At 36.8% G+C, this 18976-nt stretch overlaps 1 protein-coding gene across 2 annotated transcripts in view; it reads right to left on the minus strand.

Annotated features, from left to right (window-relative positions):
* The window catches only part of HECW2 (HECT, C2 and WW domain containing E3 ubiquitin protein ligase 2), a 388587-nt gene that overhangs the window by 219440 nt on the left and 150171 nt on the right, over positions 1 to 18976 (minus strand). For both annotated transcript variants that reach the window (XM_007965716.3, XM_007965715.3), the window contains exon 2: positions 15075 to 15401. In XM_007965716.3, coding sequence (XP_007963907.1) covers positions 15075 to 15366 — 292 coding nt within the window. In that variant the 5' untranslated portion in view covers positions 15367 to 15401. The remainder of the gene's footprint in view (positions 1 to 15074; positions 15402 to 18976) is intronic.

Here is an 18976-nt window from a genome sequence, read left to right on the forward strand (position 1 = left end):
GATGATCACTTCTTGATCCATCAATAATCTCAAAACAGTACTTGCTTGTACTAGAGGTATAATAACTATATCACATATATACTGGTACGTATTTCAGAGTGTCGAAAATATAATAGATATTCTTCATGCCAAAGAAGTTATAACTTTCAGGGAAACACTATGACTGCTTAGAGCAGCAGATGCACATTTTCAGAAATGAGAGAATAAGAAAGACCAAAAAATGAGAGTATAAAGCAGTAGACACACTGAATTCAGGAAAAGTTATTTCTATTTAAACATAAAATGCTTTAAATACTGAAGATAGATCATATAGGTAAGGAAATGGGAAACAAAAGGCTGGTACACTGTAAAAAATTAGGAAAAACCTGCAATGATGACTCATTAACTGTGATCCTGGATATACAGGATATTTAAAATCTTCTTTCAGAAGCCTGGTACATAGTAAAGTTCTAATATTGTGAAACAAATGGATGAATGAATACCAAAAATATTCTGTTCAATAAAATCATTAGTTGAAATCTATATAATATGGAATCATCCTCAGTAAAAAAGTATTTACTCATACCACAATTACTCTAGCTTAAAACTGACTCTCAAACAAATTAATGAATCTGCATAGATGATGCAGCATAGAGAGCTGGGTAAGGTGCTCAGCCTACAACATGAACAAGATGCAGTTAAGGAGTCTTATAAGAGTGCAATAGAAGGAAGAAGCATGGAGAAAGACAAATTATAAATAACACAGTGTAATCGGCACTGAGACAGTGATATTATGAAATACCTAAGGGAGTAGGAAAACAGACTGATTACCCAGAATAGTTAGGTAGATTACCCACAGAGTGGGTGACAGAATTTTCTGATTCCTCACTTAAAAGATACACAGAAGTTAGACAGAAAAAGGGAAGGGAACAGGAGGTGTTCTCTTCAAGTACACCTGCAAGCCCTTCAGGACAAAAGGCTGGCTGGCATGTGCACATACAATTTCCACCTCCTGGAACGACCTTTCTTGTGTGTGAACACCAAAAAACATCTCAATTTCATACTAAGTCCAAATATCATCTTCTTGGTAAAGCCCTTTCTATACCCTTCCCATCTCTGAACCCATCTGAGGCATTAAATTGCCCCTTCTCCATGCTCTTGTGGTCTTTGTAATATTGTTCTAAACACAGTACATTACAATTATTTCCTTCCTACTTATATCTCACCCTATTGTGAGCTGATTCATGTTTTATCCTATTGCCTAGTGGCAGCCACACAGTAGGTTCTCAATGAATGTTTGCTGGGGATGTGGGTAGTGGGGTGGCTACCTGGCTACTCACGTATCACAATTATAAATGTTCTCTTGTTTCACCTTTGGTGCAATCTTATGAGGTTGGTACATTAAGAAACTGAGACTCAGAATGGTTCAGCAACTCTTCCAACTGCCAAATACTACTGTCCCGTACCCCCACTCCAAAACCATCCTCGGGGCCACTGTATTATTACCCTATGTTGAGGTTAATGGAGACTCTATCCAGTTCCAGCTTGTTCGTAGGTAAGGCATTATCGTGGTTCTGATAATGATTTTATGAATTACAGTAGCTGAGAAAATGTGATCATTTATGCTATTTGACTGCTGTTTTACACATTTTGATGAAGGAAGAGAAATATCATGCTTTCTCAATGAACATACATTTGGAGTTTTGCAATTCGTAATTTAAATAAAATAAGTACAAAAACTCAAACTATGAAAATGTGGAAAAATCCCTTAACATCACCACTAAATCTGAGTTACTCTGGTTTCTAAAACTTAAAACAGGTTGAAAATCTGAGTTGCTCAATGCAGTTTCTCTGAAGTCCGTATGAACTGCACACTATTGTGAAGCAGGTCTGTATTTATTCAACAATTCAACAATAATGTCAGCCAGATTGAGCGGAACAATTGACGGAAAAAATTATAATGACTTTGATAGTTATCACAGCTCCACTGTAACTCAAAGATTGCAAGCATAAGGTTGGTTTAAGGCCTTGACTTTACAAATAATGATAAAAATAGCTGGTGCAAAATGAAATAGAGAACACGTGAGAGCCTGTTAAGGGGAAGACCCACTGGAGAAAATGAAGAGAAGATTTTGAATATATCTGACATCTTTCATCATAACCTACATTAATCAAGAAAAAAAGATATTCTTTGGTTTGGTAAACCAACAAAGATTTGAAGTTAAATTGTAAACTTCACCTATGTGCTTCCATTTATTTTATAATGCAACTTTTTTTGTATGTGTCTGTGTTCTATAAGAAAATCAAGCCCAGTGGACTCTGGTGCTGCTGATTCAGATAAGTCAGGTTTTTTTCCATCTTCAAATTGTTTATTTATCCAAATGATTATTGTTTTCAGCCATTATGTTATGGAGGTTTGTTACATAGAAAGTGTCTATGAAAAAAACACAATAATAATAGTAATGACTAATGTGGAAGAAGGGGTTTAAAATAGGATGGAATTAAATGTTGTCAACAGTAAAAGAAAAGATGGGAAAGAAAGTGATTGGGATGAAAAAATCCTAAAATTCTTGTACAGTTTGAGGCACTTAAAGATCCCGATTCATTATATGCTAACTCAATTACACATGTCAAAAACTGAAAGGATAAACCTTTAAGAGAATAGACTAGAAGGTTTAAATTCCAACAAATACGCTCAAGAAGAACGTGAGATGTGGGAGTAAAGACAACTCATCATTTCCATTGAGGGCATAAAAATAGGGGGGAAAAAAACTAAGAAAAAGCATGATATACAGAAAATAAATAAGATGTTGAAATAAGTCCAAACATATCAAAAGTAAAAGCAGATGTAAAAAACTCTACATGTACCAATTTTAAAAGATGCTCACTTAGATTAGATCAAAAATTATAAAGCTTTACATGATTTACAGCAGTTAAATCTAGAGCACACCAAAGAATGGCTGAAAGTAAATTGATGGGAAAAGATACACTAAGCAAAAACTAACCAAAAGGAAGTTGATATAACAACTGATAACAGACAAAACAGACTTTAAGAAATACAGCAAGATACAATAATGGCATTATAAGTAACTTTATAGGTGTGCCCACTATTTAGTCCTTAAGAAAGTATAAAAAGCTAATTATAACAAACACGATAAAATTAGTATGTGTAGTAAGCAATTATCTCCTGGGTTAGTAACAGTTCAACCAGAACAAAGAATTTCTAAACCTCATGCAAAAGCTATCTTAACTCAATCACAAAATATTTACAAGTATTTAACATTTACTAATTTCAGCTATATGAGTCTCCTTTAATGAAAAGTGACACAAATAAGCATGGGGGGCAATAAAAATACAACAAAGGTAATGTTTCTAGAATCATCTCAATCTATGGAGAGAAGAATGCCTATATCAAGTATTGCTTGCAATCAATATGTTAAAGCATAAAATACACTAAAGCTTCTTTGGTTACACCAACCTATGCAATTTTTGAAAACCTACCAAATATCCAGGGGAGTCTTTCATAACCATTTTGAACATGTGGACTCCTCTGTGGACCAAAACTTCCACATGCATTTTAAAAGGAAGATCCGTGATAGTCTGAGATACCAAGGTGATCCTGTGAATTCAGATTCCACTAAGCTATTTTTCATCCACAATGGTCATGCACTGTCCTTGGTACGGCTCTGGGTATGCCTGCTCATTCAGTATTTGAACACTTTGCAAAATGTATTCCAAAGTATGATACTTTCTAACCCCTAATATCTATTCTTGCAGTGACCATGCAAGGATGTCTTAGGCTTTGAAACAGACTAGAAGACTAGATACATTGTTAGCAAGACATTCTACTATGGCAGAGACACTGATTGCTCACTGAATAGCCAGACTTCTATGCATTTCCCACTCCCCTTGCAGTTAGGCAGAATTTTGCTAACAATGCTGAACAATGAGCTGTCAGCTGAAGTGGTATGTGTGGTTTTGGTGCCTACGCATTTAAGAGCTGGCATAAGAGTTTCCAGTGCTCTCTTGGCCGGGCGCGGTGGCTCAAGCCTGTAATCCCAGCACTTTGGGAGGCCGAGACGGGCGGATCACGAGGTCAGGAGATCGAGACCATCCTGGCTAACACAGTGAAACCCCGTCTCTACTAAAAAAAAAAACACAAAAAACTAGCCGGGCGAGGTGGCGGGCACCTGTAGTCCCTGCTACTCGGGAGGCTGAGGCAGGAGAATGGCATAAACCCGGGAGGCGGAGCTTGCAGTGAGCTGAGATCAGGCCACTGCACTCCAGCCCGGGTGACAGAGCAAGACTCCGTCTCAAAAAAAAAAAAAAAAAAAGAGTTTCCAGTGCTCTCTTCCCCTGATACTTGCCCAAAGAGGTCATGTGTCCAGATGGCATAATGATAAAATGGTTGAGCCTTTAATAATCCAAAAATGAAAAAATAAAGAAGGTGATGAGCCTGAGTCCCTACATGACAATATGATTCAAGGCCCCTGCCAACCCACACTAGACATGCAGCATTAGCAATAAATAATCCTTTGTTCTGTTAAGCCCTGAGGATGCAGGGTTAGTAAATTATTGCAGCATAATCTGACTAGGTGACAAGAATTTAGAGTTAAGTTGTTCCAAAAAAACAATTTCATGTTCAAAGCTCTTATTTTCTAAGAGCATTTAAATATTTTAAAGATATGACCTCAAACAACTTTTCTTTGGCAGAAATCATGATAAAAAATCAAAAGAACTTAGGATCGGCCACTCTTAACTGTATCTGATAGCTATTTTGAAGATGAAATACCTAATAACATTAATTCTTTGTTCCATTTGATTGAATTTCAAATTAAATTGCAGATTTCCCATCACCTTGTAAAGCATGTTGATTTGGAACCTACATAATACTCAAATTAAAATACTGTATTACTTAGCATTCACATTTTAAGTGCTTACATAATTTCTAGAGCTCTGCTTCAAATAAATGAATTTTGTTTTCCTTAAGTAGAAGTGGCCCATTGTGTCACTTTAAACTGGAAGTCCCTTCTTGGGAATTCATTCGGTGGTTAAGTTTGTGCTGTAGCTTCAGGATGCCAGTAAAATGATTTTATTATTATTAATAATTACCAAAATATTAATGATAGTTTATAATAATCATAACCTTACAATCTGCCCAAGCACCTTGCCGAGCATTTTATATGCAATACCTCACTTAATTCTCATGTCGGTGGTTTCTTAAGTCATTTTTTTAAAGATGGAGAAATTGAGGTTTAAAAAGTTAAATAATCTGCCCATGGTCATTCAGCTAGTCATTCATTGAATTTACTAATGTGTCTAACTGTAGCGCCTGAGATCTCAACAACTGATAACGTCAGAGCTTCTCAAAGTGTGCTGCTGTGACGGTCCTGGGTAGTTCATTGACAAAAGTTATTCCTTAACAGTTAATGCATGTCAGAAAGAAATATACCTAACAATGCAAACCTTTCTCTAACACTATTGCTTAGAACATTGTCAGGGTAGACAGTTTGTTTTGTTTTAATCAAACGAGTTACTTCACAGAATACCTCTAAGTTCATCTATGTTGCCACAAACGAAAGGGTTTCCTTCTTTTTTAATGAATGCATAGTATTCCATTGTGTGTGTATGTGTGTATGCGCGCGTGTATCTCACATTTTTCTTATCCATTCATCCACTGATGGACACTTAAGTTGACGGTATATCTTGGCTATTGTAAATAGTGCTGCAATAAACATGGGAATCCAGATATCTCTTCTGTATGCTGATTTCATTTCCTTTGGATATGTATACCCATAAGTGGGATTGCTGGGTCATATAGCATTTATATTTTTAATTTTTTGAGGAGCCTACATAGAAAACTCTTTTTATGATGCTTTGCTTTATTGTACTTCACAATGTGTTTTTGTTACAAATAGAAGGTGTGTGGCAACCCCACACTGAGCAAGTTGGTGCCATTTTTTTTTCCAACAGCATATGCTCACTTCACGTCTCTGTGTCACATTTTGGTATTTCTTGCAAGATTTCAAGCTTTTTCTTTATTATTATGCCTGTTGTGATGATCACTGATCAGTGGTCTTTGATGATATTACTGTAATTGTTCTGAGGCACCATGAACTGTGCCCATGTAAGACTGTAAACTTAATCAAAATGAATATTGTGTGTGTTCTGACTGTTTCAATGACCCAACAATCCTCTTTCTCCCTCTCTTCAGCCATCCTATCTCCTGAGACACAACAATATTGAAATTAGGCCAATTAATAACCCTACAAAGGCCTCTAAGTGTTTAAATGAAAGGAAGAGTCACACATCTCTCACTTTAAATCAAAAGTTAAAAGTGATTAAACTCAGTGAGGAAGGCATCTCAAAAGTTGAGTCAGGTCAAAAGCTAGGCCTCTTGCTTCAAACAGTTAGCCAAGTTGTAAAAGCAAAGGAAATGTTCTTGAAGGAAATTTAAAGTGCTATTCCGGAGTACATACGAATGATAAGAAAGTGAAATAGCCTTATTATTGATACGGAGAAAATTATGGGGGTCTGGAGAGAAGATCAAAGTAGTCAAAATATTCCCTTAAACCAAGCCTAATCCAGAGCAAGACCCTAACCCTATTCAATTCTGTGAAGGCTGAGAGAGGTAAGGAAGCTGCAGAAGAAAAGTTGGAAGCTAGGAAAGGTTGATTCATAAGGTTTAAGGAAATAAGCCATCTCTATAGCATAAAAGTACAAAGTAACACAGTAAGTGTTGATGTAGAAGTTGCAGTAAGTTATCCAGAAGATCTAGCCAAGATAATTGATTAAGGTGGCTACACTAAACAACAGATTTTCAATGTGGGCAAAACAGCCTTCTGTTGGAAGAAGGTGCCATCTAGGACTTTCATAGCTAGAGGAGATGTCAATGTCTGGCTGTAAAGCTTAAAGAACAGACTGATTCTCTTGTTAGGGGCTCATACAGCTGGTGACTTTAAGGTGAAGCCAATGCTCATTTACCATTCCAGAAATCCTAGAGCCCTTAAAAATTATACTGAGTCCACTCTGTTGGCACTCTAGAAATGGAACAACAAAGCCTAAATGACAGCACTTCTGTCGTTTAGATTTACTGAATATTTTTACTGAAAATTTTACTGAATATTTTAAGGCCACTATTGAGACCTACTGCTTGAAAAAAAAAAAAAAAAAAAAAAAACAGTCACCTCAGAGGTCTGATAAAGATTTACAAGGAAATTAATGTTTTTTTAATGCCTGCTAACACAACACTCTGTAGCCCATGAGCCAAGGAGTAATTTTGAATTTCAAGTTTTATTATTTAAGCAATACATTTCTTAAGGCTATAGCTGCCATAGATAGTAATTTCTCTGATGAATCTGGACAAAGTAAATTAAAAGCCTTCTGGAAGGGAATCACCATTCTAGATGCCATTCACAATTCATGGAGTAGACTAAAATATCACCATTAACAGGAGTCTGGAAGAAGTTGAGTCCAACCCTCATGGATGACTTTGAAGGGTTCAAGACTTCAGTGACAGAAGTCACTGTAAATGTGGTAGAAATAACAAGAGAATTAGAATTAGAAGTGGTGCCTGAAGATGTAACTGAGTTGCTCCAATCTTATGATAAAACTTGAATAGACAAGGAGCTCCTTCTTATGGGTGAGTAAAGAAAGTGGTTACCTGAGATAAAATCTACTCCTGATAAAGAAGCTGTGAACATTGTTGAAATGACAACAACAACAACAAAAATTAGAATATTCCATAAACTGAGTTGAGAAAGTAGCATCAGGGTTTGAAAAGATGGATTACAATTTTGAAAAAAAGTTCTACCATGGGTAAAATGCTATCAAATAGCATTCATGCTACAGAGAAATCTTTTGTGAAAGGAAGAGTCTGTCATGTAGCAAACTTCATCTCTGTCTTATTTAAAGACATTGTGCAGTTATCCCAACCTTCAGCAACCACCACCACCCTGATCAATTAGCAGCCATCAACATGGAGGCAAGACCCTGCACCAGCAAAAACATGACAACTTACTGAAGCTCAGATGATCATTAGCATTTTTTAATGATAAAGTATTTTTAAATTAAGGAATATACATCAGTTTTTTTAAGACCTAGTGCTATTGTACACTTAATATTTAGATTATAGTGTACACACAACCTTTACATGTACTGAGAAACCAAAACACTTTGGGTGACTGGCTTTAATTTGCTATTAACTTTATTATAGGAATCTGGAACCAAAACCACACTATCTCTCAGTTATTCCTGTATTGTTTTCCATAATGGCCGTACTAATTTGCATTCCCACCAACAGTGTGTAAGGGTTCCCTTTTCTCCAAATGTCACCAACACTTGTTATATTTTGTCTTTTTGATAACAGCCATTCTAATAGGTGTGGGGTGACATCTCATTGTGGTTTTGACTTGCATTTTGATGGTGATTAGTGATGTTGATTTTCTTTCATATACCTGTCGTTCATTTGCTTGTCTTCTTTTGAGAAGTGTCTATTCTGGTCCTTTGTCAATTAGATGGTTTTAAGAAAAATATTAACACTACAGCCAATCATCTAAAACTGCCAAAAAATCAAGAAAGTGGTGAGTAAGTAATTAACAATTGGGAAATACCAGACTACAATTCTAAACACAGGAAAAAAAAATGAAGACTTGGGACATAGGACACTGAAGTTCCAGCCTTGATTCTTCCCCCAGCAAGCTGCAGGGTATCACCATTCTAGACCTTAGTTATTTATTTATAAAACAAAAGCTTAAACTTTGGGATCTTAAAGCTCTAAGATACATGATCATAATGCCTTGGCTCACTATTGCAATCTTACTTTATTTTATTCTCCAAATGTGAAGAAATATGAAAATTGTCAAAATATATTACCATGATACTTTTTTTTGACTGACAGTCAAAATACAGTTGTTCTGCCATTCATTTTTGAAGACATAATCAATCCATAGACACTGAGAGGTCTACTTAGAAAGTGTGGTCCAAAGAAATGCTGGTAAATTATTTGTTACCGGTCCATGACAATATAAGAATCTTGAGCCAGAATCTGAAATACTTACATTAAGAAACTTTAGTTTAGATGATTTTTTTTCATAGCAACACTTTCTCATTGAAGGAATCAGATATTGATTTACACTCTAGAAAGGAGCATCTTATCTGTTCATAGATCAGTAACAGTTTGCAGACCAGTACTTAGAACAACTACTGGTATATAGCATAGTATACACTTTCACATTTTCATTATGTAAAATAAATAAATAAATAATTGTCTTAATGTGCACTTTCCTAGTTCTGTTAAGTACCTGAAGTTGCCTACAAATGAGAAATGGCAAACGAGGCCTTTTGGAGTGTCTGCTTTTCTTTTGAACAGCCAAAAAAATAAGCATAGGTCCAAAGGTAAAGGGGAATTAGACAGTGAGCCTGAAACAAATTTACTATGATCTATGTCCTCTTTAAATTGTTTCCATTTGATTCTTCATGGAAAGCTGTTTCTGTTGCATGACCTAAATGTCTTTGTATAAGACAAGCATTTGGTTCTTTTTATTTGGTGCACTTAGGAGGAGGCAATAAGGAGTGCTGTTAAATTTGTAAGGAATCAATTCTAATTTTGGAGACCAACAATAAATTATAAGCCTAGTGATTTCCGCAAACCATTTGCAAGGCAGGAATTGTTGTAATTTGGAGGTTTGGGGCTATAGCTCCATTGAAATCATCTCTAGAAATCTCAGGGTGTATATGAGGCTTTCTGGAAGGAGGAAATATAATTAGCATATGTTTTGAGAACTGTGTCCACACCAAAGGCTCCTCAAATAATGCTTCGATATTTTCAACTTTTTTCTTTGTATTTCCAATAGGGCCTATTTACTGCCTAAAAATGCCTAAAGAAAGATTTATTTTTCTGATTCACATGCATATGTTTTCCCTCCAGATAAGAAGTGCTACAAGTCATCTGGAGTGCGTTGTACAGTTCAAAACATTCTGCACAATGAGCCAAACAAAAACAAAACTCACACTTCTAGAGGGGAAGAAAATGTAAGCCAAAAGAAACACAATCAAAATGCAGAGTGTGCCAACAAACCACACCTCATCAGCTTGATGTTCCACTAAATTCCTTCTCCTTTGGGACGTATTTCTATAGAGACCATCTCTCTGTTCCATAACTAAAACTAGAAGTTGCTAGGGAACAGTCAAGCTTCTCAGGACACAACTGAAGGGCAGAGGCTGCTTCCTACCAAAAGGTATAGAAATCTTAAGCTATTTCTGACATACATGCTATTGTTATGAAATCTGGATTCTCAGCACATCTATTTCACAGAGCCCAAGAGAGAATTTATTACGCATGTTCCTGTTTATCCATACAGTATTAAATTTATGATTTAACCTGAACCTCAAAAATCTTTTCCCATTTAGCATGGTGCTGCCTCTTTTCTTTCACTTCCTCTCCAAATGTTTCATTTTACCCACTTTCATTTAACAGCATCCAAAAAATTGTTTTGCACGTTATCATGTTACTAAGTACTCATTTGAAAGATTATTCCCATCACATTATTGGTCCTATTAAAGCACTGAAAATTTCCACATGGCTTGGAGTTACTGTGTTCAGAATTTTTACATTAAAATTTTGTTACTTCTTTTAAAAACAACCTGGTGGCTTTCACAGATATTAAAATAGTCCTTAACACTCTCCACGAAGTAGTAACTACCAAAGCAGCCCACTCACTCTTTATCTTGCCTTTAAAAGAAGTTGTTACCCTTTTCCCTTTCTTATATTTCTAGCTGTGTTAGTGGCTCTATTAGCAACAACTGCAGATACAAGAAAGCCTGCTGCTGACTTAAACAAAGAGAAGAACATTTTTTTCCGCATATAACACGAACTTCAGAGTGCCAGTCCAAGATCTATTTTCTGCTCTGCCATCCATAGCTTTTTATTCTCTTGATTGATGCCTCATGATTGCTACATGGATGCAACAGCTCAAGACATCGTATCTTTTCACCAGAGTTCCAAGGACAATAGAAGAGGAAGTTTAAAAGACTCTTCATGAAACTCTGGTTTTTCATTGGAAAGCAAAGTTCCCCCAAAGTTTTCCCATTAGATCTCATGGGAAAGAACCGAGTTACATGTCTACTTCTAGACTACTCAATGGTTGGATTAGCGTACAAGTTTAGACCTTTCCTGACCCTGGGGAGGGCCTACCTACCCTGAGATTAAGGACTTACTGCTCACCCCACTGACCCAATCAGGGTTCTGACTACAGAGAGAAGGGGGCAGAAAATGGACCCTTGTGGGGTCTGGGATGCCAGGTCCTCACCCCTCTTTCCTGCTGGGATAGAAATCTATTAGAAAATACAGTAAGAAGTGACAACATAGATGTAAGCAATCAATTTTATTCATCATTCTTTAGAAAAGGCTAGCGGGGAAAACTGAGACCTCTTATCTCCCATCCTAAATCAAATCATAGAGGAACTTCAGCTTCAGACCTTAACGAAGTAATTAGCACCAGACTAGCCTTCCCAATGTACATAACTATAAAATTAGAAGTAGAAGTGGTTTCCAGACATTGGAAAACAGAAGGTATTAGACTATAATCTCAGAGAAAAGAGAAACTTACAAGGTGACACTATGATCACCCAGATCTCAGATGGAGGACAATTTCCTGAGTGTAGAGCAAGAAGCTAGAGTCCATAGTAGTTCTGCTGAGCTTGGATACAGAGATCAGAGTCTGGGTCAATTGCAGTACTAGAATCTCCAGGCCAGGGTCCTGGAAACAAAAGAGCTCTAGAAGGATGAGGGCCAGAAGTCCACAAAGGGGATCACCTACAAATCTTTGGCCAAGGTCTGGGCTGCACATACTCAGAAAGAAATGACCAAGGCTTTATAGAGAGCAGCTTTACGGGGCTGAGAGGACAACAGAGTGACCAGAGGTTAAGCAGTGCTGGTGAACATTAGAGCTACAGCTCAGCCAGAGTGAAGAGACCTGGCTAGCACTCCAGGCATCCAGCTAAGACATCAGAAATGCTGCTGCTTAGGAATGAGCACAGTGTACTAGAATAAGACCTACCATACACTTATTTCACCACAGCCCAAAAGCAAGACCTAACAAAATCCACAGGGGAGACCAAATTCAGAAGATGAATTCCACCAAGTTAGAAATAGTAGAAAAATACACCGGCCTTTCCGCAGATCCAGTCTAACAAAGTGTGAAAAATCAAACCTACACAAGTTCAAAGAAATAAATCTGCCTATTAGAAAAAAAAAAAAAAACACTGTTATTTCACAGAAGTCAGAATTTCTACCACATAGAATCCTCAATATCCAGTGTAAAATCAAAAAGTGCTAGCTATGCAAAAAAACCAAAACATAAGAACCATGGTCAATGGAAAAAAACTAGTCAATAGGAACTCATCCTGAGATGGCCTAGATGTTGAAATTAGAAGACAGAAACTTTAAAGTAGCCATATTCAATTCAGTTTGAAGACCTGAACAAAAATATGATCTGAATGAGTTAACACACAAGCAATCTCATAAGAGAAATGGAAACTAGAAAAAGAGAAATGCATATTCTAGAAATGAAAAGTCAAATAACTCAAAGTTTAAAAATCCATTGGGCGGGATTGACAACAGAATGAAGACAAAAATGGGCAAAGTTAGTGAACTTGAAGATAGATAAATAGAAATTATCAAATTTGAATATCAAAGAGAAAAGATGTCGAAGGAAAATGAACCAGTGCCTCGGAGTCTTGCAGAACAACATGAAATGATTTTAACATATGTATGACTGGCATCTCAGAAAAAGAAGAAAAAAATAAAAATAGAAAAAAATTTGAAGAAATAATGGCCAACATTTGTCCAAATTTCATCAAAAACATTAACTTATGAAGCTCAGAGAATATCAACTGGAATAAATAAAAAGAAAATCACACCTAGGTATAGCATAGACAAACTGCTGGAAACCAAGATAAAGAGAAAAATCTTGAAAGCAGCCAATGGAGGGGAAAAAAGACATGTAACATACAGGGGAACAAAGACACAATGATAACGATAACTTACATGAGAAAGACACAGAAGCTTCTTGAAATAAACTGATAAAGAGTTACCACTTTTCCAAAGGGATTTATTTCCTAATTCTGCTTTCCTAGTGATAGCCTTGGATTAATTCCAGACTTAGGACTCTGACCTATACTTCTTCCTCTAGAAAGTAAAATATAACAACATCAAGATGTTGTGGTTTTGGTCACTTGGAGATAAGATTCACTGTGGATGGAATTCCTTAGTTCCTTCCTGATTACATTTAAACAGGGAAATATAGCAAGTGTGTGTATGAGAATCAATTTTTTAAGTGATTCTAGCATTTTAAAGATTAAGTTATTCATACACAAAATAAATCACCTTATATGAGAAAGTAAAATTGATTATTTCCCAAACAAATATCATAAAAGGATTTTTAAAAACACATTTTGGTATTCGTATTCATAGTCTTATATTAAGTCTTCTATTAAGATTATAAAATAAAATCTAAAATGCGAAAAAATAAGAAAGTCTAAAGAGAAGTTATATGAAGTGCAAAAGAGTGAAATTACATTCAAATCAAAAGGGTTACTTCTAAAGTCCTATCAAAACTGTAAGATTTTTTGTGAACATAATAATATAAATGTAATTTTTAAATTGTATATCTTTCTCAATTTGATTATATTTTTAAACACACTTAGGGAAAATGCTGTGAAGACTTTCCCCCTTTTTTGGTTACCATAAGAAAAAAAAAAAGAGAGAGATAATAATTCATTAAAGTTTTGCCCATTTTGGATTTTTTGTTTTCCAGTATGATTAACCATTAAGAGTTATATAAGTGAATACAAACCAAAAGTTTTTATTTCAGTCAATGCAAAATTCTTTATCCCAGAGAAAAATTAATTTCAGTGGGTTTAACATTCTAACAAAATTTCAGCAAGAGTGTTGTTTTGCCTCAAACAAGGCCTCTCAACAGTGGTACTATTGGCATCTGGGGCTAGATCACTCTTTGTGGAGGAGGCTGTCCTGTACCTCGCTGGATGTTTCACAGCATCCTGGCCTCATATCCCCCTACCCAATTGTGACAACCAAAAATGTCTCCAAACCTTGCCTAATGTGCTCTAGGGGGCAAAATCTTCCCTGGCTAAGAAGCACTGCCATAAACAGATGGGTTTTCTTTTTCCTCTGATTTATTCATTAAAAAAAAAAAAAGGGCGGCGGGGTGGCGGGGGATGCTTGGCTTACAACTTACATTGAAAGCAACAATGGCTTCCTAATATCTGATGCTAAATTTTGGAGAGAATTTTCTTCATTCAATGAAAAAGTTCTCCAACTTTGGAGAATGTTAGATTTTATTATTGGGTTGGATTTCAATTTTCTTTCTGTTTAGTTGGTAGGTTAGATTTCTGCTTTCCAATGTGGCAGACTTCGTACTTTTTGGATGTCTCATTCATCGCTCACTCAGCAAATGTAAGTTCACTAAGAACAACAAGCGTAAATTAGCTAAACAGAGCTGGACTGCTTTTACGAAAACACATAGCAATTATTTATAAGTCATTTGTCAGGAAAACATGACACTTCCTTCCCCTAATTGATCTAGGACAGAGTCATGAAATTTAAAAATAAAAAGACATCTTAGGCTACAAGTAGTTCTTAACAAAACTCAAATTTTAGAAAATACAGAGCTTTTAAAATATGTCATCTAAATCTAGACATCTCTTTCATCAGTTTAAAAATGTTAGTAAATGTTAATAGATATCTCTTTCTAAAATGGGACTGCTGACCAAGAGAAATGCGAAGTTTTGTTGGTGCAATTACTTTTGCGTCGACCTAATAGAAAATACTGTAACACCTACAGGTTCTGAAGGTTCTGACATTTAATTAGGTAGAGATGTGACCACAAACTTCATAATACAAGCAAAGGCACTGTTGAATCCCCTCCTCCCAAAGAAGAAAAAAAATTCCCAGAATCTGCTGTGTATATATATGTGTGAGAATTTTTTCCAGGAGAAAATACAGAATGGTAAAAATGTCAGACTAGAAACTTGTATGCTCTGAGTCACATGCAAGTCCATTCCATTTGACTCACCTATATGATAAAGTCCAATCCAATCACTGGGGTCCACCTCCTCTTTAATGTCCCAGAAGATAATGAGGTTCTGGGCTTGCCCCAGCGTGTACTCGTACATGCTGGCAGTTAAGCTGGAGCGGCTCTCAGAAGTCACCAGGTCGGTGTCGCTGTTGGCCCGCTGCAGGGTCATGTTCTCTGGCATGGAGCTCTGGGCGGCGAGGCTCTGGAGGTTCTCTGGGCTCAGCGTGTACCGCATCTGGGGATTTCGACGCCGCACAAAAAGTAGGTGCTCCCGGGCTGAACTAGCCATCCCGTCTGCCTCTCTGGGGTTGGCTGCCTACAAAGCTGCAGGAGACAGATAAACATAAAACATTAGTGCTACGACACAAAGAATTAGATTTAAGCTTTCCAGACATAAAGCCTTAAAGAGTGTTTATTAAAGCCTGACCATGTAATCTTCTGCTGTCAAAATAAAACCTATTATTCTACTGTCAACTGATGATGTCAGAAACAGCTTCTATAGAGTCAAGTCACATGATGGCAAAGGCTGCCACATGCCTGTGACCCTCGATTTCACTTGGCATAGCTTTCTCCTAGCAATCAAGGAGGAGAGGATCTCCCTGCCACCCCTTTTAGGTCTATCCTTTCCCAAACACCCCATGTTCAAACATGGCACCCTCTTCTCCTTTTCCATTCCACATACATATTTATTTGCTGCTGCAATGAAATTTTAAAACAGCAAGACACATGCTAAATACAGTTGAAGTATACCACTGAGTACAAGTTCACTTGCTCAGTTTCCTTAGCATAAGAATGTAACTCACTGAAATCTTTTCAGGAGCTTGCTCAAATGTCACCTCTTCCCTTAAATATAGTGGTCATCGCATTTAAAACTGCAGCACCCCAGCATTCCCCATCCCTCTTTTCTTGCTTTATTTTTCTCTATAGCAAGTTTTGTGATCTAATGTACCATACAATTTACTTATTTATTTGGTTATTGTCTACTTCAGTTCACAAGAATGTAAGTTTCACAAAGATAGGGATTTTCATCCATTTTGTTGGCTACTTTATCCCCAGTGTCTATAGCAGTGCCTGCTACACAGTACATGTTGATAAATATTTGTTAAATGAAGAGATGCAGGAAGAGTGAGCATCTTTCTCCTAGATACTTCTTGGCATAACTTGTATCTCCAGTCCCTTTCCTGAGCCTGCCCCTTGCCATCCTGACTTTCTGGTGAGTCCACATTATTTGGGCCATCTGGATCATGATAAGCTATTTCCTTTGGCTCCCACTTGGCCTCCGTCCAAAGGAACAAGGCCTTCCCTGTTGGAACTTAGACAGCCCCTTTTTGGCTCACTGAGACTAGTTCTAAAATACTTCCAGACACACACAGAGACTCCAGTACCTCCTGTACTTTAACACAGTACAACTAAGGTTCTGTCTACCAGCGCCTTACCTGTTTGCCATGGGTTTATATTACCTCACTCGGATCTCACTAGCTTTACATAGAATTGATCTGATTTTCTTCTGTACCATCCCTTTCAGAACTACATAATCCACTCGTGCATTTACGGATTTAACACTTACTCCGCACTCTTAGTACCTGCCACCATCTTCATTATGCCATGTTTCATTTCAAGGTAAACCCTATTGGGTCTTCGGAAGTCAACATGAGTTTTCATTTAAAAAACAAACAAAGTAACCTTGGGTGCAATATTTACGTGACAGCTAACAACCTTGGCTACTGAGTCTGAGAGGAGGACAAGGGAAGATTGGGTTCCCTAATTTCTCCCATCCTCCCACTCAGTTCACAGACACTTTGGGTGAAGAGGACAAGCTTCTGTGCTAGGTTTATAGCACTTGCAAATGTATTTATTCAAGTAGTTTCTGCCATAAAGTGCATCTCATACTTTGAGCACTATCTCTTGAATGAAAATAACTTGGACAAGATATCCTTTGTGAAAAGGATACAAATAAAAATGAACAGATAAGCTGATTCACTCAGTTCAATGATTTTAAATCCTATATCTCTCTTCATAAAGATGGCACTTATTTTCTGTATGTGGTCTATGGTAACTCTGATACCATAAAAGAATCCATAATTATTAGAAAATCTCCCATCTATGAAGCTTAAAATACAGGTCAACTTCTAATCTGATAGTTTCATGAAATTTCATTTTACTGACTTTCAACAGGCCATTATTTCTTTATAAACTCAGTGAGCCAAGCAGCACACCAGCTTCAGCAAGTACTATAAATAATTAACTCCTAACACATTGTAGTTCAATAAAAAATGCAGGCTGTCTAAACTACTTCCCTGAAAGAAAGAAATAGGTCACAACCCTTATGGCTTAAAACCACAACAGAAGAACTACTGACAATCATTTCGCTCTAGAAAAAAAATGAAATAACATGTATGTACACCCACATTACTGTTTTTAAATTATCTGTATTTAAGCAGAGAGAGAGGTTAGCACAGCAGCTAAGAGAAAAAGCTCTGAAGACCAACTTCTGGATTTAGGCTATATGTTTACTTTCTATCACTCTATGATCTTAGACAATTTATTTTAACTCTCCGTCCCTCTGTTTTCCCACCTATCCAGGAAGAACATAATAACATCTGCCTCATAGGATTTTAGAGAGAACTAAATAAATCAGTAGAGATAAAACATTTCCAACACTGTCTGGCATATAGTAAGAGCTTTGTTAAGTTTAGGTATTAATACCACTATGTGACTACATTCTATTTTAATTATATCAAGAACTGGTTTTAATATTCCCATAATTCCCATCACCCCTTCTACTTGATCAGCATCTTCAGTATTTCAAAACATAGCCCCTAACAGAAACAAAAGAGCCTTGTAGGCAGTGAGGACCTCAGATATCTCAGAGCCAAGCTTTGGCCCCTTAACACTGACAAGAGCCACTCCCTGGTCCTCAAGCCAGAGATGAAAGTTGAAATTCAACTTCATCACCAGTAGTGGGTTCTTTCGTTCATGCAGCAAATTACTGTGCTCCTCCTAAGTGAAAAGCATTAAGGATACAACAGAGCAAAAGTCAAAGTCCCTAGTTCAAAAACGCCTGCATTCTAACAAGAAAAGACACGCAACTAAGGGCCAAAAACTGAATACATAATACATAATATATTTGTTTTCTAGTTTATACATGTCTACCATAAAGCTGCAGTGTATGCTAAACAGTAAAAAGAGTAAGGTATTTTTTTTCAATTTCTTTCTTTTCTTTTCCTAACATAGCCCTTCCCCCACGGGAACCTGGAATTTTGGGGAACAAGAGTAAATATTCATATATGAGATAATTCAAGGTATCAATGGCACTTTATATACATGTATAATTAGTCTTAACAAATATGTTGTGGGGACAATGAATGTTGTAGGGCATCTGAAACGGATAAAAATATATTTATAACGGGCTTAACCTTTTCCAAAGCACTTTCACATCGAGTATCTCGAGTAAGGCCTCAGAATATTGTGAATTAATTCCGAGAGATAACATCATTATGTCTGTTTTCATATAAGGAAATTGAGAAAGATTTGTGAGGCAAAGGTTTGGCTGAAGATGACAGAAAACATTTGGTGGCAGAGGTGATATCTGAGGTGAGCCTTAAAGAATTAGAAAAAAAAGGAAACGCATGAAGAACATTCTAATTGGAAGCATGGATACAAAGAAACTACCAAGGGAGAGTACTGGGAGGGAGGGAAGAAAAAAACAAACGTAGAGTTTCCACAGAACCCGGTGAAGATGATGAGAATTCTGCAAAGGAAACCACGCACCAGCCAGGCCCAGTGGCTCACGCCTGTAATCCCAACACTTTGGGAGGCTGAGGCAGTCATATCACCTGAGGTCAGGAGTTCAAGACCAGACTGGCCAACATGGTAAAACTCTGTCTCTACTAAAATAC

This window comes from Chlorocebus sabaeus, chromosome 10 (genome assembly GCF_047675955.1).
Source record: "Chlorocebus sabaeus isolate Y175 chromosome 10, mChlSab1.0.hap1, whole genome shotgun sequence".
Lineage (NCBI taxonomy): Eukaryota > Metazoa > Chordata > Mammalia > Primates > Cercopithecidae > Chlorocebus > Chlorocebus sabaeus.